Genomic DNA, 26,372 nt, shown 5'->3' with positions numbered 1-26,372 from the left:
TGGTGGACTGTGAGGAGGCTTGGGTGACCGACTGTCCAGTGGTCCCTGATGGGCCAGGTAGTTCATCCAGATCCAGAAGTCCAGAGTTACTGTCATCACTGGGGGCATCTTCTGTTGAGGGACTGGATAGTCGTGGCACCTCCCCTCTGCTGAGATTGGCTGGGGCACCTGTGAGGATGTAAGTGATGTATTATGCTTCATGTCTGTGACATACTTTATCTTCCCCTCTATCGTTGCTGTTGCCCTGCCACCTTTGAATGTGTATGGTGATGTATTATGGGATTGTTAGTACCCCAATGCTGTGCATGCTTTGGTGATGGGTGTCCATGCAGGGCTGGGAGGGCTGTCCATGCATTGGTATGGTATGCAGGCCTTGGAATTGGGGTTAGTCATCTGCGTTGGTACAGTGTGTGGGATGGAGTGGAGTGATGGGAGTGAGGGTGAGAGTGTGAGATGGCATGCAGGTATGGGGGGTGATAAGTGGTAAATGTTGACTCACCAGTATCCAGTCCTCCGGCTACTTCAGTGAGTCCCTCTGGATGCAGTATTGCCAAGACTTGCTCCTCCCATGCTGTGAGCTGTGGGGGAGCAGGTGGGGATTCACCGCCAGGCCTCTGTATGGTGAGATGGTGCCTTGCTGCCACGGAATGTATCTTCCCCCGTAGGTTGTTCCACCTCTTCCTGATGTTGTCCCTTGTTCTTGGATGCTGTCCCACTGCATTCACCCTGTCCACTATTCTCCACCATAGCTCAATCTTCCTTCCAATGGATATCTGCTGGACCTGTGCTCCAAAGAGCTGTGGCTCTACCCTGACTATTTCCTCCACCATGACCCGCAACTCCTTATTTGTGAAATGGGGGTGCCTTTGTGGGGCCATGGGTGTTGTGTGGTGTGTGTAAGTGTGTGGGTGTTGTGTAGTGTGGTTGGGTGTGCGTAGTGGAGTGCATGAAGGATGTATGGGTGTGTGTGTTGTTGCAGTGGTCTTGATGACTGTCTGGTGGCAATGATTTGTATTCCTAAGGGGTTGTGGGTAATGTGGGTATGTGTTTGTGTGTTAGTGGGGTGGGTGGGTGGGTGTGGTGTGTGTATGTGTGTCAGGTGTGTTTTTTGAATTGCCCAATGTTGTGTAGTTTAGTATTTGAGTGTCTATTCTGAGAGCGGCGGTGTGTACCGCCAATGGTTTACCGCTGTTGAATGTGCACCATGGTGATTCGTGGGTCATGATGTGGTGAGCTTTGTTTTGTTGGCGTAACGGTATTGGTGTTGGTACCGCCACTTTAGCACTGACCTTTGGGCTGGCGAATTTGTGTATGGGATGTATTCTGTTTGTTTGGTGTGTGTGTCATAATATGGTGAACGGATATGCGCCACTGTGGTGGTATGTTGCCGGCCGTCACTGTGGCAGTAAGCGGGATTTACCACCAATATCATAATGAGGGCCTTAATCCTCAAAGAGTTTTCAAATATAGGGGAACTGCTCCTTCATCCAGTCTTGCTTAAGTACCACTCCAGTGCATATAACCTTCGGTGCCCTTACATAATTATGTAAGGGCACCAAGGGTTAAGAAGAGGAGTAAATACCCCTCAGTGCATTACATTCTAATGTAAGGACACCAATGGGTATGCACTGCACTGTAGTGTACTGCATACTCCTTGGTGCCCTTACATACTTATGTAAGGGCACCGAGTGGTATACACTGCACATTGCGTTGCCCACTCTGCCCCTTGGTGGAATACTGTGGAATTTTAACGTAATTCAGCATAACGAAACACTGCCAACTCCACCCACTCCTATTTTTTTAGCACCTACACCTGTTAGTAAGGTTGCTACCTGCCTTGTGTCCTGAGGAAGACCCCATACAAATCATGTATTGGAATCAGGACATCAACAACTTTCTAGTCCTAGCCACTCATTCTTTGCTGAACCACATGCATTCTGAAACTAGTATTTGTCTGGAGTTTGAAGAAATTATGTCCTAGTAAGTAGGTCCATAAATGGGAATATGTAACAAGCTGGGTTATTATTTGATGGGGGTGAATGCCCCACTGAGGCAACAACCCCAATTCTTGTCATTGTGAACCACAAATGTCACTAAATTGACCTGTGCTTAATCCTCAGGTGGCTTGGCACAAAGCAGTCAAGTTTAGCTTAAAGGCAGTGTGTAAATTATTTATGCAACACAAAAATAGTAATAAAGTGAAAACATAACACAAGAAAAATCCCAAACCAATTTAGAAGAATAGAGTAAATTCTAAGAAATATAGGCCCTCATTCCAACCCTGGCGGTCTATGACCGCCAGGGTGGAGGATGCCGGAAGCACCGCCAACAGGCTGGCGGTGCTTCACATGGCATTACAGCCGCGGTCTCCCAGCCGGGTCCGACGGTTTCCCGCCGGATTTCCCCCGGCTGGGGGAATCCTCCATGGCGGCGCTGCTTGCAGCGCCGCCATGGGGATTCCGACCCCCTTCCCACCAGCCTGTTTCTGGCGGTTTTCACCGCCAGAAACAGGATGGCGGGAACGGGTGTCGTGGGGCCCCTGGGGGCCCCTGCACTGCCCATGCCACTGGCATGGGCAGTGCAGGGGCCCCCTAACAGGGCCCCAGCGGGATTTTCACTGTCTGCTTTGCAGACAGTGAAAATCGCGACGGTTGCAACTGCACCCGTCGCACCCCTGCAACACCGCCGGCTCCATTCGGAGCCGGCTTCAATGTTGCAGGGGCTTTCCCGCTGGGCCGGCGGGCGCTCTTTTGGAGGGAGCCCACCGGCCCAGCGGGAAAGTAGGAATGGCCGCTGCGGTCTTTTGACCGCGGCGCGGTCTTTCGGCGGCCAGATTTTGGCGGGCGGCAGAATGAGGGCCATAATGATTCCATAATGACAAAAGCCCAATCAGTAGAATAGTGATTTGAAGCACAAAGAACAACTTGCAGACATCTGGTTGCACAAGACTGATGGACAGTCACAAGTTCAGGACAACCATGACAGAGGTTAATCATACTGAAAAGGTACCTTGAAAGTCCAGTGCAAAGAGTTCAGTTTGTAGTGGAGGAGCCTGAGGAGACTAAGGGGGTTATTACAACTTTGGAGGAGGTGTTAATCTGTCCCAAAAGTGACAGTAATGTGACGGATATACCACCAGCCGTATTACGAGTCCATTATATCCTATGGAACTCGTAATACGGCTGGTGGTATATCCGTCACTTTACCGTCACTTTTGGGACGGATTAACACCTCCTCCAAAGTTGTAATAACCCCCCTAAGTGTCGCAGACAGATGTCGCTGAAGTGGGAAGAGTAGGATGGTCGTTGCTGTAGCTTTGCATAAGCTGTTGTCACAGGCTGTCGTTGCTGTAGCAGGAAGTGCAGGTCTCATTCGTGGTCATCGCGGGCATCAAAGTCTTGGCACACACAGGCTCATTCATGTTATCAGGATTTTCATGTTTTCTCTAAGGGGAGTACACTGTGATGCCGGACAAGAGTCCGGGACCTCGGTAGGCACCTCTTGGGGATCAGGACTCATTCCATCAGAGGTCAGATAGGCTAAGGAAGGTACAGTTGCAGGTCAAGGCAGGGCCAAGGCAGCAGGTCAGCTGGACAGTTTCAGGTAGGCCTCTGGAGCTTATTGTGTCCCTGTAACTATGGCACAGGAGGTCAGCCAACTAACCCATCGACTCATGCTGGGTAGTCCGAGATGAAAGAAGGCGAATATCAAGGCAGTCTTCAAGCAGCAGGGTAGTTCTCTGGCAGCAGGGCAGTCCTTCCTTTGTAACTTCCACAGGTCCATGAGTGTTCTGATAAGTAGCTCTGGAGGTCCAATATTCATGTAAGCTCCGCCCGCTGAGCCACGCCCCGTCTACACTCGTAGTAGGTAAAAGAATTCCCGCCTTTTACCAGGATGATGGACAGCTTTCCAAAATGAGCCCACTGCGTTTACCGCCGATTCCGGTGGTGCGTTGTTGATGCGCAGGAGCACATATCCACAAAGACGCACTAGTAACAATCACGTTGCCGAAGGCACACAAGGTTGCTGGAGACGCTTCTCCCTTGGTCCATCACGTAGCCTCAGTGTACAATATAAACGGGGCATATAAAACATGAGAGGTAACGCTTACTGACATACTCGTAGAAAATACTCCGGTTGGGTAGGCCACGATGCTCATTTTACAGACACTAAACCTCAACAGTAAGCACTTACAAATATAAACGTAGCAGGTGCCCCAGTTGAAGCTCAGCTGCTGGAAAGGACAAGCCACCCTAAGTCTTGGGCTTGGCAAAGATAAAGCAAGGCTGTGCGCTCAGAGATTCCAAAGCAGAAAACAATCTAGAATCCTTCCTGGAGGTGAACTGATGATGTACTGGAGCATAAGCTGTATCTGACTGTGACGCGCTGGTTTCTATCTTCCTCTGCTGGAGACACAGAGTAGAAAGTTCGCCCTTTATAAAGCACCGGTAAGCTCCGCCCGCTTGAACCACTCCCCGTCCACCCTCGAAGTAGGTAAAGGAATTCCCGCCTTTTACCAGGATGATGGACAGCTTTCCAAAATGACCCCACTGCGTTTTACCGCCGATTCAAGTGGTGCGTTGTTGATGCGCAGAAGCAGGAGGACATCTCCACAAAGACGCACTAGTAACAATAACATTGCCAAAGGCACACAAGGTTGCTGGAGACGTTTTACCCCGTGGCCCATCACGTACCCCTAGTGTACAATATAAACACAAAATCGTTTTTGTAGTAGGTTCTCCCTTTATAAAGCACCTGTAAGCTCCGCCCGCTGAGCCACGCCCCGTCCACCCTCGAAGTAGGTAAAGGAACTCCCGCCTTTTACCAGGATGATGGACAGCTTTCCAAAACGACCCCAATGCGTTTACCGCCGATTCCGGTGGTGCGTTGTTGATGCTCAGAAGCACGAGGACATCTCCACAAAGACGCACTAGTAACAATCATATTGCCAAAGGAACACAAGGTTGCTGGAGACGTTTACCCCATGGCCCATCACGTACCCTTAGTGTACAATATAAACGGGGCGTATAAAACATGCTAGGTTACGCTTACTGACATACTCGTAGAAAATACTCCGGTTGGGTAGGCCACGATGCTCATTTTTACAGAAACTGAACCTCAAAAGAAGCACCTACAAATATAATCGTAGCAGGTGCCGCAGTTGAAGGTCAGCTTCTGGAAAGGACAAGCCACCCTAACTCTTGGGCTTGGCAAAGATAAAGCAAGGCTGTGCGCTCAGAGATCCCATAGCAGAAAAAGATCTAGTATCCCTCCTGGAGGTGAACTGATGATGTACTAGAGCGTAATCTGTATCTGACTGTGACGCGCGGGTTCTATCTTCCTCTGCTGGAGACACAGAGTAGAAGGTTTCTCCCTTTATAAAGCACCTGTAAGCTCCGCCCGCTGAACCACGCCCCGCCCACCCTCGAAGTAGGTAAAGGAATTCCCCGCCTTTTACCACGATGATGGACAGCTTTCCAAACGACCCCACTGCGTTTACCGCCGATTCCGGTGGTGCGTTGTTGATGCTCAGAAGCACGAGGACATATCCACAAAGACGCACTAGTAACAATCACATTGCCAAAGGCACACAAGGTTGCTGGAGACGTTTTTACCCCGGGGCCAATCACGTACTCTTACTGTACAATATAAACGGGGCGTATAAAACATGCTAGGTAACGCTTACTGACATACTCGTAGAAAATACTCCGGTTGGGTAGGCCACGATGCTCATTTTACAGAAACTAAACCAATAACAATAAAATACACACACACTCTTTTAAACCTATCTGACTAAGTATTTTTTACCCATGATTCTAATTATGTATTGTATGTGCATATGTGTGTTTTATTCATGTGTGTGTGTGTATAAATATATATATATATATATGTGTATGTATGTGTATATGTTGTTTCTGTGCCTGGCATGTTTGTGGATCATTGCATGGCTCCTGTTATTTATGAATTTCTGCTCTCTTTTATCACACTTATCTACCCATCACTCTTATGTCATGTCTCTATCAAACTATCCTCCATTCTCACTCGGACTCATCCCAAATCCCTTCGACCACTTTCATCTCCTAAATATCTCTGCCTAAGCTCTTCCCCTCCACCTCCACATCTAACTCACCAAACCTCACTCTACCTCTGTGACCTCCCACACAACCCTACTAAATTCTCCTGCATTCATCTCACCCTACTTCTATGCTCTCCCTAACCCTTCCACATCCTCTTTCCCCTCCGCTCCCCTATTATTCATCTCAAGCCTTTGGATTGAGTAAATGAAGGATAAACTCCCAATTAACACTTCTGGATTTCTTTCCTCCTCCACCCCTCCATTACTCCAGTCAATCTAACTAACAAACTCTCATATCTGCAACTCAAATTAACTCATAATAATACTAAAACTGTACTCCTTATTAAATTATACTAAACCATCACTAATTCTTGTTGGGTACCGGAGTAGCGTGCTACTCATCGAAAAGCGCTTCGACGCCTCGTCAGGGGTAGTAAGCGCTATATAAATACGATTACAATACAATTACAATTACAATACAATATCTGGTGCCAGCATTTTTATGGGGGCACTCCTTGCCCTACTCTCACATATGATTTTGGAAAGTTCTTCCCCTATCAAGGCTCCAAACTGTCTGGGGTGACAAAAGGCAGGGCAGGCCTGGTGTCAGCTTCCTTTGTGTGTGTGGGAGCCACAGCTCTTTGAAGTGAAAATGTCACTTCACCATTAAAGTAGGTTTTAGATGACACATAAATGAGCGTAAATAGCAAATCTCTTTCTTCTCCCAAGCCAAAAGGAGCACTTATTAAACGTAATAAGGTAGCCCCTTGTTATTCAATGGGAGAGATATGCCTTATAACAGTGAAAAACTACTTTAGGAGTTTTTTTACTGCCAGGATGTGTACAATTTAAACTCGCATGTCTGACGTTTTAAAAACTATGTACCCTGCCCTCAGGGTGGTTAGGGCCTACTTTAGAGATGATTTATGAATTTTAAAAGGAATATTTAGACCTGGCTAAAGGTTTATTTTGCAAGGTCAAAATGGCAGTTTAAAATTCTACTGGCTGAAAAGGTTTCTAAAAGACTACTTTACTGGGTGGCACAAGGAATGCTGCAGGCCCACTAGTAACATTTAATTTACATGTAGTACTATTTGCTAGGGATCTAGAAGTAAAGTAAATGTGCCTATTATGTGTAGGCTAATTTTACCAGGTTTGAAGAGAGAGGACAAGCACTTTAGCCCTGGTTATCAGTGGTAATGTACATATTTGTTAACTGTTTCTGCAACAGTTTGTGATTTATTTAAATATAATTCGAATAACATATATATATTCGACATGATACATTCATTGCTTTAGCACAACGGGGAGGACACATTCTATGGCTCTTCATAAAATTCTGAAATGAGACCTGTTGTATGACTATAAGTACATCAAATTACCCATGTTTCTCGGCATACAAAACTGCAACATTTTTGCTTGGCACTTTTTATTATGATACGAAACATGCATTCACTCTTTAAACACCTCCAATACGTAACGGTTGTTACTTCATTTGTCTGAGGGTGTATCACATGTAAATGAGGAAAATCCCATTACCCCCCCTACCAACCTCTTGTGGACTATATCGGTAGGCAATAAATATCCCAAGTAGGCACATATTACTACCTCGTATAAGGTCTATTTTTTCACCCCTTTGGGTCTTTTCGACGGAGTAAGTAGGTATCCACACAAACACACTTTCAGGCGCCCCCCCCCACAGCTTGTTGGGCAGCCCTACCCATCCAACAAAGCTAGACCGATTTACCTGTTTCAAAGGCATGCAATATGGCTGTGTTTACACACTTTGGATGTGGGCCAAAGAATGCCAAACTGGTTTCACTTAAGGATTGGCTGGGTCTCCATAAAGGCAGGCGGTCTGCTGCCCTCAAAGCCAGAGTGGGTCTGTCACACACTAAAGGCCTCATTACAGGTGTGCGGTCTCGCGGTGGTGGTCTGGCCCGCCGCTAATGCGTTGGTCCGACCTCCACATTACAACCCTAGCGGACGGACCGCCAGGGAAACGCCAACTATGGCAGGATCTTGGAACCCGGTGGTGTGGCGGTGACAGTGATCCTAATCCACCAGGGCATTACTGCAAGCCGCGCTGCCCTGGGAATTACAACCGTTTTCTCTACCAGAGGTTTCATGGTGGTAGCACCACCATGAAAAGGCTGGCAGAAAACAGGAGCAGGGCCTCCCCTGGTCAGCACCACTGCAATGTTCACTGTCTGCTTTGCGAGGGTCCTGGTGCACATTACAGGCGACAGCATTGCCGCCAGCTTGATTGCGAGCCGGCGACAATGCTGTAGCCTGTTTCCTGCTTGCCAGCAGGCGGAAACATAGGTTTCTGCCCGCTGACCCAGCAGGAAATCCATAATAGCTCCGGCTGGGAGGTCATCACATAGGAGGCGGTCACCCTGTTGGGAGTTTGGCAGACAGAGTTTCCCATCTGCCAAACTCATATTAGGGGTCTCAGGACAGAAGCCTGGGTACAGGAGCCCATTTTGGATGTAGGAACAACTAGCAACTATCCATACTGTGTACCAGGCACAAATGCAGTTTTTGCTGCGCCACTAAACCTTTGCTCGCAGCTCTGACTGCATAATAATACTTAGAAAAAAGTCCTCACAGCACCTAGAAAATACAGAAAAAGCATCCAGCGGGCAGGGGCAGCTCCTCTGCTATGGCAGAGGAGCGTCGCCCCAACCCCCCAACAGCTGCAAAACTTTTACAAGAAAACGCTAATAAACAGGCAATGACAGGGCCTGCCTGAGGGGGCGCATGTATGTTTGGCTGGCTATCTCGCGCTGGCCAAACATACATGCGCACTAGTCTCTCTCCAATCCAGAAATGCAGGCACTGCATTGCTGGGTTGGAGACAGCAGCCAGAGACTTCCACTCTGCCTCAAAGTGCCCTGGCTGGGCGCTTCGTCCAATGCTAATGCTACTTTCATGCTGCCAGTAGCAAGCATGAAAGCAGCGTTAGGATTAGACATAGGGCAGGCTTGGAGCCTGTTTCTGCAGTGGAAGAGAGGAGCGACGTGGATCGGAGTGGCGCGCAAGGTACGTTTGTTTTTCAAAATGTTTATATATTTTTTTTTTTTGCTCAACACTCCGACCCCCCATGCTCCCCCTCACCACGCGCCGCCCCGCACCTTTTCCCTTCCGCGAACCGCCACTGCCATCGGCCCACGCATTAAGTTTTCGCTAAACGCATTGCAAAGACTTCTTACTAGATTGCCTCGTGTGGCTATCAACCGGGTGTTGCCTGCTCATGAAATATTCATGAAAAGCTCATGAAATATTAATTAAAAGCATTAGAGAAAGCTTGGCACTTTATTGCTCAACAAACCACTGACATGCCAATATAAAGCAAATCCAAAAGTATAACAAGGGAAATAAAACATGAAAACAACCCTTTATATTTACCTTTCACACCTGCCCGTCCTTCCATATAACGCATTGACATCTATAACAACCTATTTCAAGCTTTCAGCATCATTAATATTTTTCATTCCTTTTTTCCCTGAATAGTGTACTAGGCAACATTTTACGACCCAGAAAAGAACATCAATTTTAAATACAAACTGTAAACACATATGCACATAATTTTAATCACCTTTTCTCGTCCTACAAGTTGGCAGCCATTCATAAGAGTTAGACGGGATTTTTCCCCTACAGTTATTTTTTGGGCAGACATTTTTCGCAAACGGGCTAGTTTCTCGCACTGCAATGGTTCCAATCGAAATATTATGGGAAACTGATAGCTATTATGCTCTGTGAATTATGTACAGGTGTAAATTCCAAGGGACTGAAACAGGTGACATATCTCTACACTGCAACACTTTCCACACATATTCTGCACGTAGGGCCTTTATGAAGAGCAAATGCATGTTTTTGTTTTGTGTTCTAGCTGCGCACACACACAAATGACCTCCCGTTGTAACTGAACATACATACCTGGCATTAATCTGTAGCCTACTGACTGTTGGTTCTTTTCTAGCTCTGGGTCACACTTCGACTGGCCAGAGTTTCTTACACCTTTATGGCCAACACATTGACTTGCAGACAGTTCTTTTGTGAAGGCCGGTGTGCATCCTATGGTGTCACTCACGCAGAGGCACTTGAAAAGGGGGGTGGGTTGAAAGTCTTGGCCATTGTGGTAAAGCACTCCATTCAGCTCACAGCCTACTGCTAGCAAATCTGAGAAAAGGCAAAAACACAGTTAGCAAGCCGGTATTATGTTATAGAAAAGGACTTATGAAATCTATTTTCTTGAACTTTAAATACAGGAGTTAGTATACATGAAATATTCACAGCCTGTGCAGGAGACCACTAGAATAATGGATACTGGTCACTCTCTGCCTGGTGTCTACTGACCACTGTAGCATAAATATCGATTAGGTGGTGGGAAAGGGATTCCGGTAACAGGGCATTCTCAAAGGCCAGACCGTCTGCTTAATGCTCTCTGGGCATAGTCCAATATCCTATCCGTCAGATACTAGGCACTGGACAAATAATGTGGCTGGGGCACTGGGCACAAAAAGGCAACATGTGTAGACAAAATAATGACACTAGTTAACGTATGTAACAACCCTCAAAATTCAATGAACAATATTTGCTAATGGATTTTATGGTTGTTTGTGCAGATCAGTGGCAACTGGCAGAAACATCTTTAGCTGCACATGGCTACCATCCCAAATCTAAAAATCATTCAGAATTTATAGTTATGGGAAGCAGTAAAACCCACCACAACACTATGGGGGTCATTCTGACCCCGGCCGGCGGCGGAAGCCGCCGGCCTGGCTGGGACCACCAGAATACCGCTGCACGGTCAAAAGACCGCCGTGGGTATTCTGGGTTTCCCGCTGGGCTGGCGGGCGACCGCCAGAAGGCCGCCCGCCAGCCCAACGGGAAACACCCTTCCATGAGGATGCCGGCTCCGAATGGAGCCGGCGGAGTGGAAGGGGTGCGACGGGTGCAGTTGCACCTGTCGCGATTTTCAGTGTCTGCATGGCAGACACTGAAAATCTTTGTGGGGCCCTGTTACGGGGGCCCCTGCAGTGCCCATGCCATTGGCATGGGCACTGCAGGGGCCCCCAGGGGCCCCACGACACCCCATACCGCCATTCTGTTCCCGGCGGCCAAAACCGCCAGGAACAGGATAGCGGTATGGGGGTCGGAATCCCCATGGCAGCGCAGCAAGCTGCGCTGCCATGGAGGATTCCCCAGGGCAGCGGGAAACCGGCAGTACACCGCCGGTTTTCCGTTTCTGACCGCAGCTGTACCGCCGCGGTCAGAATGCCCATGGGAGCACCGCCAGCCTGTTGGCGGTGCTCCCGCGGTCGTTGGCCCTGGCGGATTTTACCGCCAGGGTCAGAATGACCCCCTATGCGTGTCCTTACACATGACATCACAGATGGGATCACCAATTACCTCATCAGTAAAATCACTGTTGATGTCACAGTTGACATCATCAAAGACTTGGTAAATGACATCACATAAACCACTGGTTTACACTTTTCTACAGCTGTTAACTCTATGTGGAAATTTAGTTTTTTCCCCCTATATATAGCCTCTGAGAGGGCAGATAGACGTGGACAATGGCACTGCAGTCTGGAAACTAAACTTTACGTCTAAAAGGCTATCAGTTACTTGTGAATAGAAAGACACCACCCCTTCTTCTCTTGATTTTTTCTGTAAGAGCATCTTGATGCTGAGAGTAGCAATGCCGTGGCTTTACAGATCCATTTGATTGTGCAAATATACATAGATCTTCAGCTGAGCTATGCCATCCTCTTCCATATATGTAATCTATGAAAGGGATGCCAACTGTGAATAACATCTATAATAGACCATCACTTTGGTGCAGCTCAGTCATTCGTCTCTATTTGTTCGCTCTGATTTTAAACCAATGCTGCTAACCTTAGCTTCCAAGCAATCTACATAAGGACAGGTCTTCTTTGGAATTGCAGTCTTTCCTTTTTCTGTGCTGATCAAGCTGCTAACAGGGGTTTTCATTTTATGTGATATCACCAGTAAAATCATCAATAATAGATTGTGTAATGTCATGGATGTTTATGTAACGTGTATATGTAAAGCACATATTCACCCCTTTGTCCATCTTGGTGCTGAATAAAGATGATTATAGTTACCCAGTCAATGGTTCTCATTTTTTCAGTCTCACAAGGAGAGAGAGAGAGAGAGAGAGAGAGAGAGAGAGTGTGTGTGGTGTGTGTGTGTGTGTGTGTGTGTTATGAGTCTCACTACTGGCAACAGATCAAAACATTAGTCATTCTGTAGCTAGTGTGGTGAGTGTGGACAAATGTCGATGATGACTGAAAATGGCGAATGATAGCTTTGTACCACTGAAATCTAAATCTTCCCTGCAGTTCCGAAATGACAAAGAGGCTCATGGAAGGAGAAACCCGAAACTGGAATACACATAAACTCTAAACCAAGTAATCCCTGAAGTCTCCTGGTGCTTCCTGCTTCACAGTTGATAACTTCAGTGCACTCTGTACTTTGATCATCATCAACAACAAAAAAACACAGGCTCCAGGAAAAGCTCCAGATGGATTCCCAGCCCTGGGTGCTTTGACATAACTTCCCAGTGAACAGCGCTCAATTGTCTGCATTGTTGACAGAGAGATGATGCAAATAGCACCCAAGGCGTTAATGGAAAGCGTCTTAAAAAAAGGTTGACCTTCAAAGCTGGCCACTACTTTTGCTTGTTTCGCATGAGAAAGAATTATGAGAGATGTTCAGTAATATCTAGATTTGCAAATCTAGACTGATCTCTGGAGTAGGGAAGTGCCCTACCTCCAAAGCATTTATTTGGTCATTTATTGTGAAATAGGAGTCTTTACATGCATTGCAAAATTTTTGCATTACTTACTTTGTGACATGTTCACCAAGGTACGCAATGGCACCAAGAGTGAGGGCAGTGAGTCTTATAGAGTGGATAGGGATATCTGGCAAAGTTATGTATTGGCACCAATCCTTTTTGTTATATACGTTGATGATCTGAACCCCACCTTATTTGAATTGTACCAAGACACACACCTGGTGGGTTCTAAACTCATTTCCACCCATTTGTGCACAAATTATGCTGTTTTAACAGCCTGCGCTGCTAATGGCCTTAACAGCCTTTTAAAAGCTTTGTATCATATAAGGGTGGGCAAGATGAACTGTGCCTTTTCAGTGCATTATGGAGCAGTTGTTTGGTGCTTTTCTGATTCCTGAGTTTTACAGGTCAAGGAAAACAGATTTTGTAGACAGTAACCTACGCTACCACAGTGTAGTCTGCATTATTCATGCCATCAAGATTTGGGTGTTTCCTACTTATAGTATAGAAGTCAGCTTGCCCCGCTACTGTTGTGATTACCTTGCTGGTCTAATCCTCATGCATACGTAAACAGAGGTATAATCAAGGACTGCTAGGATTTCCATATTTACTCTAAAAAGCTTTGTTATATAAACTCCCTTTGTCAAGAGCTCGGTAGTGCCAATCATTTTGCTAGTCCTGAGACCATACCAATAGAGAGATCTTTAAACTCTGGGACCTACTGTAAAATGCTTTGTTTTGGTCATAACACAGATATATATGGAACCGTATTTAATTAATTTTCAATATACCTGAGCCTGTTCTCTTGTAACACTTTCTAGAATAGGTATTGTGCATTATTCCCTTGGGTTTTTATCGAGGAGATAGGCATTTGATGTTTTTAAACTTCTTTCCTTGTAATGCAACTTCCTTACAAATTGCTGTGGAATTTATAATTTTATGCAAATTTCAAGCATCTATTAGAACTAGATAACTTATCCCAGTACTTAAAGTTGCTAATTTCACCCAGTATAGACATGCGTTACTTTTTCTATAATTACTGGATAATCCTTTGGTGTGCATGTGTGTCAGTAGTTGAATGTGTGAATGTGGGGATTGACGACTCATAAATATTAATGGAGCTGGCGATTTAGAAACATATTTATACTTTTTGAAGCAAAACTGCACGAACGCAGTTTTACATAAAAAAGTATAGCGCCAACTTGCGTCATTCCAGAGCGCCAGCCGGGCGCCAAATTTATGGAATCCCCCAAGCCACCACATAGGGTGGGCTAGCGTCTGAGAAAATTATGTTAGCTGGGTCGGGGTGGCGGTTTGGAGTATGGGGGTTTTGCACCAAAAATGACGCAAGGCTGGTCAGAGGCAAAAAAATGCCTTTAACCAGCCTAGTGTCATTTCCTGACCCAAAAGCATCCTACCACAAGACTCCTGTCTTAAAAAAGACAGGAGTCATGCCCACCCTCCCAATGGACAGGACAGGGGACAAGGGTCCACTAGGCATGGCCATTGCACCCGATGTTATGTAGGGGGGCCCATTTCAGGGCCCCCAGTGGCACTTTAAAATTGTTTTTAAAAAACTTACCTCTACTTATCCTACTTACCTGGGATGGGGTACACCACATCCTTTGGTGTCCCTCTACTGTGTGTTGGGTTGTTCCTGGGGCTTGGCGTGGGCAAATGTGGGTTCTTTCCATGGTGTTTGACCATGGAAATGGGTCCACAGGTCCCCTAATGCCTGCCCTGACCCAGGCGTTAAATAATGGTGCTAAGCCGGCTTAGTGCCATTATTTAGGCCCGCCTACCCCGTCCACCTTTTTTGCTCGGGAAGATAAATAAGGCAGTAGGGGCTTTGAGTCATTTTTTGAACGCGAACGTCTACCTTGCATTTCATTGACGCAAGGTGGTTTCACACATCCAAAAAATGACTTTGACTCCGATATTTTTATGCTAGATGGGTCTCGTGTCAAAATATAAATATGGAGTTGTTTGCGCTGAATTTGCATAAACAAATGACACTAATTCAGCTCAAAGAATGTATAAATATGCCCCTTAGTGACTCCTTGTGAATGCAAATTTTTTGCACAGCCACTGAACCGTACGTCAGTTGCAGCACAAAATAAAGTCGAGGTTCGAAAAAAATCATGTGCAAACAACTCCGACTGCTTTGCAACCCAACCTTAGTACTTCAGGGCGCAAGTGGGTAGGCATTCACCTATCTAGGTCCTATCCCGAAACCCCCCTTTTTTTTAAAAAAAACTACCCTATCCCTTTTTTAGACTTGATTGATTTTCAAACAGAAATTGTTCTGAGGGCTTGATTTTTAAAGAAAATTGTACATCTTTGGTTAAGGAGACATCCAGTTGTGTATTTTAGGGATTTACAAGTTACTCCTAATCACAAAACCAACACTCACATGACGGAAAAGTAGGATTTGCTTACTAGTTCTCATATACCCTGTGTGGAACCTGTAAGACAGCAGATTATCCTCAAGTCAGAAAACTGTATATATTTGGTTAGGAAATTCTGCAGCATCTTTTTTAGATCTTGCTACAGGCACTTTTGTTTGGGAAAACTTTACATCTTGAATACTTTTAAAAGTTCAATAAGAATAATTATGCAGAGAGAATATGCTTTGAGTCATCCCCTTTCACCCATTGACTCATGTTTATTTTGATTTACCATTGCTTGGATGGACTTTCTATCAAACCAGTAGCATTTCATGAAAGGTTATTTGTTCAAGAAGTAGTCTGTTAGCTCTTCTCCCGTCTCAATGCCTAATCTAATTATCTGCTTTACGATTTTCTCTAAATATTGGGTCTTATTTACGAACTGTACAATAGTACTATAAAGGTTCTGCAAAATGGTATTCACAAACCTACATGTAAAGTTTACAGTACTGCCTCTTCTATCTGTTTCTGGGTAGAGGATCTCCAGCCCGATTGCTGAGTCTCTGCACACATAGGTATATGTTTTAGTAGTAAATGTGGGAGTGGATGGAAGAGGGGAATACATATGACTTAAGGGGAGGAGATTAGGGAGGAGTAAGTAGGGAGTTATGAATGGTCAGGGACCATCAGGGAGAGATTTAAGGAGAGACATCGACCTACGCAGAAAGGAGTAATTTTAATGCTACTCTTAACCTGCACTTCAGTAGTTACTGCAGCCAAAAAGGAAACCGAAACAACAGTAAGTCACTCCAGTTCAGAGCTGAAGTCCAGCACCACACATGCCCAACTACTAGTACAACAACAACCTACCATAGCATATAATGGAGTAAGGACAAAACCCCATAGAAATAATTCTAAATTAAAGTATTTTCAACAGCCAACAACTATAAATAAACCATGAATAAATAGAATGTAATGTTCAAAATACTGTATAAAAATTGTACATACCTTTTAGGGCAAACCTCAGAGACAATGTGGATGACCTCGGCTTCATCGACGTATTGTGCCTCAAGCACCCTTTGGCACATGGCACGGAATCAAGATTGGATTTTTCCTGACATCACACCCAATGGTGTCACTGGTACCGAACTGCGATATTCTGGAGGGATCCATCAAGTACCATGCTCCAATCCGTCACTGCACAGACTGCCACCTTAACAAACCCATTAGGAAACGCTGGTGACTCAATATTTCACACTTTAAGATGTCCCCAGGAAAAACCGAATTGAAATTGCATCTGACCACATATACCTAAGAGAATAAGGGGGTAATTGACTTAGCCCAAGTTCTTTTGTCCGCTACTGAAGCTACTATTCAGGGACAAGTGATGTGTGATTCTGTAATAAAAAGAGAGTACAAAAACAAACTGCAATCAGTGCTTTATTTGTGCTTGTTCTTTCGGTTGTGGGGCACCGGCACATATTTTTGAGGGCCGGCACTATTTTTCTGCGTCAAGCATTTACTGCAAGCAAAAGAAACATATGGGAAAGACGGAGGAAGAGAAAAATTAAAAAGTGTCACAAAGGGAGAAATCAGAAAGCTGCAAGAGTGAGCTAAACGGGCAGGAAGTGGCTGTAAATGGATTGAAGAGGCCCAAGATGGTGTCAGGATTAAGCTGCCTCAGTATTCTGTGCTCGCGCATTTGATTGGAGCAGCTGCGTGTTTAGGAGGAGGGCTTTCGGCACCGGCACATTCCTATTTACAAATTAAGCAATGACTGCAATATAACAAAACATTAAAATAGTAACACATTAGTATACCTCGACCTCAACAGTACAGATCAGAAGACTGTCAGAGAAGGCTAAACTGGAGCTCAGTATTCTATTCACTTGTAAGGTAGAAAGATGCTCTGTATTGCTAAAGGCACAACATTATGAGCAGGGCGAAAAGGACAGCTGCTTATTAATGACACATCTTAGTCAGCTGAAGGTGATGGTCTCTATTTCTGCAATAAGGAAATAATGCAGGCCGCTTTGTCAGGGAGTTGCAAGAAATAGCAAGGACTTATGCCTCCTGTTATAAAACAGTAGAGAGCCCAGAAATAAAAAGAAACCAGATCAGAGAAGATCGTTTTTTGGAAAATTAAACTTGCCATGTCTCAATGTAGACGGCAAACTGCTTCTGGAGGGAGAGCTATCTAAAGAGGTAATAGCAAGGGGATTGCAGATCTCCCGTATAAAAAGCCCCCTGGCGAAGATGGGTTTCCAAGGGAATTTTACAAATGAACTTAAAAACAATTAGCAGGCATACCGTATGATGCCTTTAAGAAGTCAGAAAAGAAACTTTTGATTAGTCATGTAGTTTTATTTTCTTTATTTATTCTGTTGTCTTTTGTGTGTCTGCATTTGTCCTTCATGAATACTGCCAGTTGCTTCTGAACATTTGATTTCATTTCTTTGGGCCTCACCCAGTAAGTTGATGATCTAATTTTCTATTTACCACTTCCCTGGTTTCTTTGTTTGAGTTGATAGTCTTTCAGTCCACGTTATGCTTTCCATTACCTAGAGGTTGGGTTTGATGGTCTAGTTCAGTGGTTCCCAACCTGTGCTCCGTGGACCACTGGGGTTCGTGACTGCTAAGAAAAATATTAATAGATTAATAAAGTGTATATAAATAAAGTGGCTAAATGCTAAACTGAAAATTTTAAAACGCACAGTAAATGTCAGGGAATTTGAAATTGAAGGCTAAACATTACATTTGTATCCTCAAACTGATTTGTGTGAGCAGTGCAGGTGCATCAAACAGATATATATGTATGGACGACGTGTGGCTTCAATTGAATTTAGAAAAGCTCTGACCTTCATGTTAAAATAAAAAAATGCATTGTTTTATTTATATTTGTTTGCAAATCATTTGTGTATGTGTTTGATGGAATGCTTGTTTATGTATTTTTGTATAATGTTTTGGGGTACAAATCATGGACAATGTTCCGGGGTACCCGGCTAGGCTACCAGTTAATGACTCGATATGAGGTCCCTGGATTCCAAAAGTGACTCAGTGGGGATCCCCAGGTTCTATTAGTGATAAATTGGGGGTCGATAGAAGTCTTAAGGCTGGGAACCACTGGTCTAGTCTTTCAGTTGCATGGCCATAATATCTTAGACTGTGACTCTGAGCCATTACAGTGGACTTGTTGGACCATGGGAGTGTTTGCTAGACAAGTGAGGGTGATGTATTTCTTGCACTTGAAAAGTACGGATTTCGTATTGTCTTGTGCTTAGTTATTTTGCCCTTATACTGTGGTTCAGAGAGAGAGAGAGACTCACAGTGCTATGTGGTAATGTAAGTGCATTACGTTACGAGCACTGTATTATGTATCCATGGGAACTCTGTAACTATGTCATGAGGCATTCTTGGAATGTAGGATGCATCATGACATAGTACAAGGGAGGCTCCGTGTTAGTTGGTGAGAGACGCTGTACCTGGCAGGATGGGGCTTTCACTGATCCTATGACCTGAACCAATAAAGTACACTTCTATCAACCAACGACGTCCTTCCTGTGTGAATACCTCATTTTGGTGACAGAGGATTTATACTAGATACAGAGAAGTGTGAAGTCCCAGCTCAACACAGTATATACAGAGGATCGAATCTACGCAGTACCTACAGAGGAACGATACTCTCGAAGTAATTACAACACACTCTTTTGTAGAGAAGAGAACACGGAGCCCACAAACTACAGGCAAGTCAACAAAGACTTACATTATTGTTGATCTCTATTGTTGTTCGGCTCCCAACTGTTTACAAGTGCTAGTGCGCTTGACTGGACGCACGAGAACACACACTCCGTGATAACAGGAGTAATGGCTAGACGTGCAGTGCAAGGAAGCATTGTTCTTCGACAGAACACGTAAAGTGTGTGAGACATGTAAAGGCGTTGGCTCCTGTGCTCTATGACATACTATGGACATACGCGCAACGGGTGTCTCCTCTCTCTGACAAAGTCTGGTGACGTACACACAACGTGGGAAGGCGTCTCCCCTCTCTGACAGCTTTGACCCCTGTGCCCTTTTACAAACGTGTGACGTGCGTGCAACGGCATATATTTGGAAACTGACCCCAGTGATAACGCGAATACCAAGAAAACTATTAACAATAAAAGTGCGGATGCCATGGTGATTCGCATACCAAGAATCTGTTATTTTTAGGAACAGACTCCACGGTGACCCGCACACCAGGAAACCACTATAAAATAAAGTGTGGATACCACGGTGATTCGCACACCAAGAATCTGTTTTTGATTAAATAAAAAAAAAAAAAAAAAAAAAAATACACGGTGATGCGCACACCGAGTTGCCTTGATGAGTGATTTATTTCAAAACACGTGCGCAGCCGCTTTGTAGAACACAGTGTCAAGCACTACAGAATTTCGTAAAGGCAAGGTTCTTCTGTAAGAAGGTGTAACATCTTAGTTATTTTTACATTTTACATTATGCCGAATGTTCCAGCAGCGCCGTTTTTCTTAATCTCTCCTGGTGATCCACCAATTAAATGGCAGAAATGGAAAAAGGTATTAATAAACTATGCTAAAGTGTGTGATACCTCTCTCAGTGCGGAGAGGAAGATGTCTCTATTAATGCACTGCCTTGGTACTGAAGTGCAGGAAATATTTTAGAACCTACCTGACTTATGAGATAAAGATGCAGCTGGACTTAATGAATATGAAATATGCATAAAAAAACCTTGATTTGCATTATTTACCCAAGGTAAGCACAGTACTCAAACAGTACCAGTTTAGGAAAAGAATGCAGCAACAAGGAGAATCAGTAGAGCAGTACATAACTTCTTTACGAGGTTTAGCTGCTACTTGTGCATTTGGAAGTTCATATGAAGAACGTTTAAGGGATCAATTCATTTTGGGATGTTCGTTAGAGAAAGCTAAAAAAGACAATCCGTCGTTGGATGAAATTCTCACTAGTGCGAAAACTTGTGAACATTCCAAGAACTGTGTTGAAGTTTTAAGGGGTCATAAAATAATAGCTGACTGACGATTCTAGTATAAGTGAGAGTATTACAGTCAAAACAGTACAAATTAATTATGTAGAATGTAGAAATTTGAAAGGAAAGGATAATGCAAGATCAACTAAATTTTTCCCAGGAAAGTGTTATAGGTGTAATAATGTGGGACATATGGCTAATAATAAAGAGTGTCCAGGTTGGAAGATTACCTGCAAAAACTGTGGGAAGAAAGGTCACATAGCAAGGTGTTGTAGAACAAAAATGAATACTGAGAAAGTGAGGGAAGTTGAATGTGAAGATTCATCCGATGACGTGGAGTTAGTGGGTGAAGTTGAAATTTTCAAACTAAAAGTGGATGCGTGAGTGGGCCCATGGAAACAATTTTGGTAAATGGTGAATCTGTTAGGATTCTTTTTGATTCTGGAGCAAAAATAACACTTGTTCCAAGAAGTTTCTATGATCAAAGTTTGAAAGGAAAAGTCAAGTTGATGAAAACTGATATAAAACCTAAAGGGTATGATGGAGAACCAATCAAATTACTTGGGTACTTTTGGGGTACCATTAAGTTTAAAGGAGCATCACTCCAGGAAAAGTTTATGTGTCCATAAGAGGAGATTCTTTAATCAGTTGGTTCCATCAACGTGATCTATATGTCTATCTTGATCCAAATGAAGATCTGCCAGTCATCCTGAGAGATATTACTAATGTTAATTCTGTGTCAGAGGTTGAGTGTAAGTGGATAAATAAATTCCCTGAGGTTTTCAGTACAGAAATAGGTTGCCTAAGGAATTATGGCCCTCATTACAACCCTGGCGGTCGGTGTTAAAGCGGCGGTAATACCGCCAACAGGCCGGCGGAACAAAAATGGGATTATGACCGTGGCGGAAACCGCCAACACAGACAGCCACTTTAACACTCCGACCGCCACGGTGGTACAAACAAACAGCGTGGCGGACACCGCCAACAGACAGGCAGGAGACAATGTACCGCCCACCCTATCACAACAGGCCTATCCGCCACCTTTTCCGGGACGGAACCAACGCGAATAAAAACCAAGCGGAAACAGTACACATAAGGGAAAACACTCACCTCTCCACACCCCACGAGGAACCAGGACGCCATGGAGCCCTGAATTGCAGATACTGCCAGCGATGGTCTTCCTGCTCCTCTATCAGGAGCTCTAATGACGGCGGCAACGACCACAGTGAGTACTGCACCTACAACACAGAGGAGGGGGGAGGGAAAAGAGAGTGACACACACACGTAACACGCAACATCCCCACCCTCACCCACAACACCATACACACAAACACATGCTGCAACATTACATATACACCCGGAGAGAACACTGGAGGGGCATCACATAGAAAATATACAGGCACCTCAGGGGGAGGGGGCACCTCAGCCTGATGAACGCACAACGACACTGCTCCACGAGGGAGCTCCATGCACACAGTTTGGTCCTGGGGAGTGCAAAGCCACAGTCTCTCAAGTCTTTCCAGTGGGTGGTTTGCCCACTGCTTTATCCTGGGGAGTGCAAAGCCACAGTCTCAAGTCTTTCCAGTGGGTGGTTTGCCCACTGCTTTAGCCTAGGGAGTGCAAAGCCACAGTCTCTCAAGTCTTTCCAGTGGGTGGGTTGCCCACTGCTGCATCCTGGGGAGTGCAAAACCACAGTCTCTCTAGTGGATAACAGTCTCCACTGATTCTGGAGGGGGCATGGTGCTCAGAGTGCTTCATCCTGCCAAGGACTGAGGTAGTGGATGTATCTCTCCACTGGTTCTGGAGGGGGCATGGTGCCCAGAGTTCTTAATCCTGCCAAGGACTGAGGTAGTGGATGTATCTCTCCACTGGTTCTGGAGGGGGCATGGTGCCCAGAGTTCTTAATCCTGCCAAGGACTGAGGTAGTGGATGTGATACTCCACTGGTTCTGGAGGTGGCATGGTGCCCAGAGCGCTTCCTCCTGCCAAGGACTGAGGTAGTGGATGTGATACTCCACTGGTTCTGGAGGGGGCTTGATGCCCAGAGGGCTCCACGTGCAGTGTGGCCGGAACAATGCACTCGCCTGGGTGTGTGTGCCACGAGATTGCCGAGGTACAGGTAGCATGATACGCCATGGAGGCAGAGACATGCCCCACACTGCTGCTGCTTCGCATTCCATATGCAGGTGACAACTGTGATGACAGTGATGCTTCATAGAAGCTGCCCAGGGTCCTGGAACTCACCACCAGCCTCGGACGACTGACCACTGGGGATGGTAGCCATGTCTGTGGTGGTGCCACTGTCTGATGACGTCGCGGGGCTGCTGGCAGTGCTTGCAGCGGTGTCAGTCGTGGCGGTGCTTGCGGCGGGGTCTGTGGCGGAGGTCCTGGCGCAGGGTCTGTGGCGTGGTGCTGGCTGCGGCGTCTGTGGCGGCGGTGCTGGCGGCGGGGTCTGTGGCGGCAGTGCTGGCTGCGGGGACTGTGGCGGCGGTGCTAGCGGCGGGGTCTGTGGCGGCAGTGCTGGCTTCGGGGTCTGTGGCGGTGTGCTGGCGGCGGGGTCCGTGGCGGTGCAGGTGGTGGTTCAGGTGGCGGTGTTCTCCGCTGTACAGGTTGGTGTCGACGTGGACAGAAGGTGTGACACTGGTCCCTCAGTCGGTGCCACCATGCCCTCTCCTGACCTGCCCTTCAGTTTTTGGCCCTTCTCCACCTTTGATGGTGGCACAGCTGTCTTGCCACTATCCCCTTTCGTTTTCCCCAGAGGATGGTTGGCGCACTCCATGACCCCGCAGTTGCTGGTGCCACTGTGCCTGGGGATGTGGTGGCTGAGGTGCTGGGCTGGGACCTGGAAAGTCTGGCCCTAGGGGAAGGACAGGAGGGGAGGTGTAGGGAAGAGGTCAATGTTAGCCAGGAAAGGTTTTTTAGACACACTGGGACGGGTAGATGGAGGGGTTTGGGAGTGGAGGTAGAGGTAGTGGTTGTAGGTGGTGTACGTCTGCTGAATTTGGGTGAAGGTGCATGGGCTGGAGGCTGTTGTAAGGTGGATGGCTGTTGGGTGGGTGTGTGCCTGCGTTTATGTACTTTGGGAGTAGGACTCACAGACACACTGGTAGAGGACACTGGGGATGTGTGAATGGTAGTGGGGGTGGTGAGTGCACGTGAGCGTTGTGTGGTGATGAGCATGCTGGTGATGGAGGTAGTGGCTGAGGATGCAGTGCATGCAGGTGTGAGTGGAGACGTGACGGAGGGAGGAGGGAGACATGGATGAGGGGGACACAGTGGAGGCAGTGGATGTTGGTATGTGTGCATGGGTATGATGCTTGTGTGAGTGCCTGTGAGATGTGTGGTGCTTATGTTTGCCTGAGTCACTCTTGTGTGTTGATGTGTGTGCATGCTGGTCTGATGGTGTGCTTGGGATAGGCTGATGTACAGGGGATTGGGTCTGAGTGGAGGAAGTTGGAGGGGGGAGGCTGGACACAGGGACAATGGCTGCCATCAGTTCTGAGGCCAGAGCCTGAAATGCTCTCTGTTGGGCTGCCTGCCCAGAATGAATGCCCTCCAAGGATGCATTTGTTTGTTGCAAATGCCTCTCAACACCCTGGATGGCATTCAGAATGGTAGACAGCCCAACAGTGAGGGATCTCAGGAGGTCAATAGCCTCCTCACTGAGGGCAGCAGGGCTGACTGGGGCAGGGCCTGAGGTGCCTGGGGCGAAGGAGATGCCCACCCTCCTGGGTGAGCGGGCAGGGGACACACGCTGAGGGGCTGCTGGGAGGGCGGTGCTGGTAGGGGGGTGGTGACTGTACCTGTTGATGCAGTGGGCACAGAGGTTCCCGCCACCACAAGGGAGCTCCCATCAGAGGAAGAGTTGCTGTGGCTGGTCTCTGCTCCTGTCCCCGCCGTGGAGCTCCCCTTGCCCTCCGTCCCACTGGTGGCTTCAGACTCCGTTGTTTCGCCCTCCAGGGCCAAGTGGGAAGGAGCTCCCTCCTGCTCTGGTGCCAATGCTCCTCCGCCTGATGATGCTATTGCACACAAGAACAGGGAGACCACAAAAAGGGGGGGGGGGGACAGGAGAAAGACATGTTCAGTGCATGCATCACCACTACCGCTGGCGAACACAACAGGCACAGCAGCCCTATGCACTATGCCATGCACTTATAGTTCCTAGATTAATCACATGCCCATGGGGTACAAGGCCTAAGCCCAATTGCTGCACACCTGGAAGTCACAGGAGCCTGACTAGGTGTAAATGGCACTAACCACTAGTGGGGTTGGGGTGCCACAGAGCCTGCCTCATAAGGGACCTTGCCCACCAAGATCGCCCTGGCCTAGGGGAACCCACTGCCACCTCCCCCACCCAGACACCTCGTAATGCGTGCAGAGTCAGCTGAATGAGAGTGTACTCACCCCCTTGTGGCTGCTGTGATGCCCTCAAGCGCCCATCCAACTCCGGATACGCCACCGCCAGGATCCGGAACATCAGGGGTGTCATGGTGCGACGGGCACCCCTCCCACGTTGGGAGGCCATCCCCAGCTGGGCCTCCGCCGTCTTCTTGCTCCAGCGGCGCAGGTCCTCCCATCTTTTACGGCAGTGGGTGCTCCGTCTGTGGTGGAACCCCAGGGTCCGGACGTCCTTGGCGATGGCACGCCAAATAGCCTTTTTCTGGTGGGCGCTGACCTAGAGGAATAGTTCAGGGGGAAAGGAAAATCATTACCCGTCCGGACCATCATACTCATTGACCCGCGTTCCCACCCTTGCCCTGATGCACATACACTCACTGTCCGCACATGCAGGCCTCAGCACCCCCCATTTATCTTCCATCCACACCACTCCAAACAGGCATTGCCCATGCAGCATGCTCACATTCTTCTCACCTGTTTGTCTGGAGGACCGTACAGTTGTGTGTACTGGGGGAGGACCCCATCCACTAGTTTCTCCAACTCCTCCAAAGTGAAGGCAGGGGCCCTTTCCCCCAAACACATGAGCCATTGTCGCTTCCAGACACAGGTCACAGCAGCACATGCAGTGTAGGTCCTCTCCTGTTGAAGGTCAGGTATCAAGTGAATGAACAGACAGAAAATGGCAGTCATGTCTGCGGCAGTGCGCACCGTCACCACCGGCGTACATAGTCATTGGCTCCTCGGACCCATAGGGTCCCATGTTAACCAATGCTGGATTGCACCGCGGTCTTTGACCGCCCACCGCGACGGTGTACAACTCCAGCGCAGTTACCTCATATCCCCTTGTCCCACCTTACAGGTCAGGCAGCCGCCATTTCAGGGGGCCACAAGGCATTCATATTAACTGCGTCACACCAATGTAGGCCTTGAATACACACAGTTACAGGCACATTGCGGATTAATAAATGTGTGCAAATTACATTTTGTGATACCTCAGTGTTGGCTGACTCTCTGCTCGCTGTTCTCGTCCATAGGGCACGTCTGCTGGGGCAGGTGATGAGATGGCGGCATCCTCCGGTGTACAGACCGCTGGTGGACCTGTCGACAATGGAAGAGAGACACATGATAGTCACCTACAGACTTGATCGTGCAACAATCCATGAACTGTGTGCCCAGTTGGAGCCAGACCTGATGTCAGAAATCCGCCATCCCACAGGAGTCCCCCCTCTAGTGCAAGTCCTGTCAGTACTCCATTTCCTGGCAAGTGGTTCCTTTCAAACAACAGTGGCCATTGCATCAGGGATGTCCCAGCCAATGTTCTCTAACGTGTTGTCCAGAGTGCTGTCTGCCCTGCTTAAACACATGCGCAGCTACATCGTGTTCCCTCAGGTGGAGGATTTGCCCACAGTGAAAGGTGACTTCTATGCCCTGGGACATATCCCCAACATCATTGGTGCCATTGATGGGACACATGTGGCCTTGGTACCCCCCGCAGGAGTTAACAGGTGTACAGAAACCGGAAGAGCTACCATTCTATGAATGTGCAGATGGTGTGTTTGGCAGACCAGTACATCTCCCATGTGAATGCCAAATTTCCTGGCTCAGTGCATGACGCTTACATTTTGAGGAAAACCAGCATCCCTTATGTGATGGGGCAACTTCAGAGGCACCGTGTGTGGCTAAT

The 26,372-nt window shown here is 46.9% G+C and overlaps 1 protein-coding gene across 1 annotated transcript in view; it reads right to left on the bottom strand.

Moving 5' to 3' along the window:
* CCN6 (cellular communication network factor 6) overlaps positions 1-26,372 on the bottom strand; it is a 286,585-nt gene that overhangs the window by 123,122 nt on the left and 137,091 nt on the right. The window contains exon 3 of the mRNA XM_069236733.1: positions 10,019-10,261. Coding sequence (XP_069092834.1) covers positions 10,019-10,261 — 243 coding nt within the window. The remainder of the gene's footprint in view (positions 1-10,018; positions 10,262-26,372) is intronic.

Source organism: Pleurodeles waltl, chromosome 5 (assembly GCF_031143425.1).
Source record: "Pleurodeles waltl isolate 20211129_DDA chromosome 5, aPleWal1.hap1.20221129, whole genome shotgun sequence".
Taxonomy (NCBI): Eukaryota; Metazoa; Chordata; class Amphibia; order Caudata; family Salamandridae; genus Pleurodeles; species Pleurodeles waltl.
Note: the sequence above shows the minus strand (reverse complement) of the source record. Positions and strands in the feature narration are given on the sequence as shown.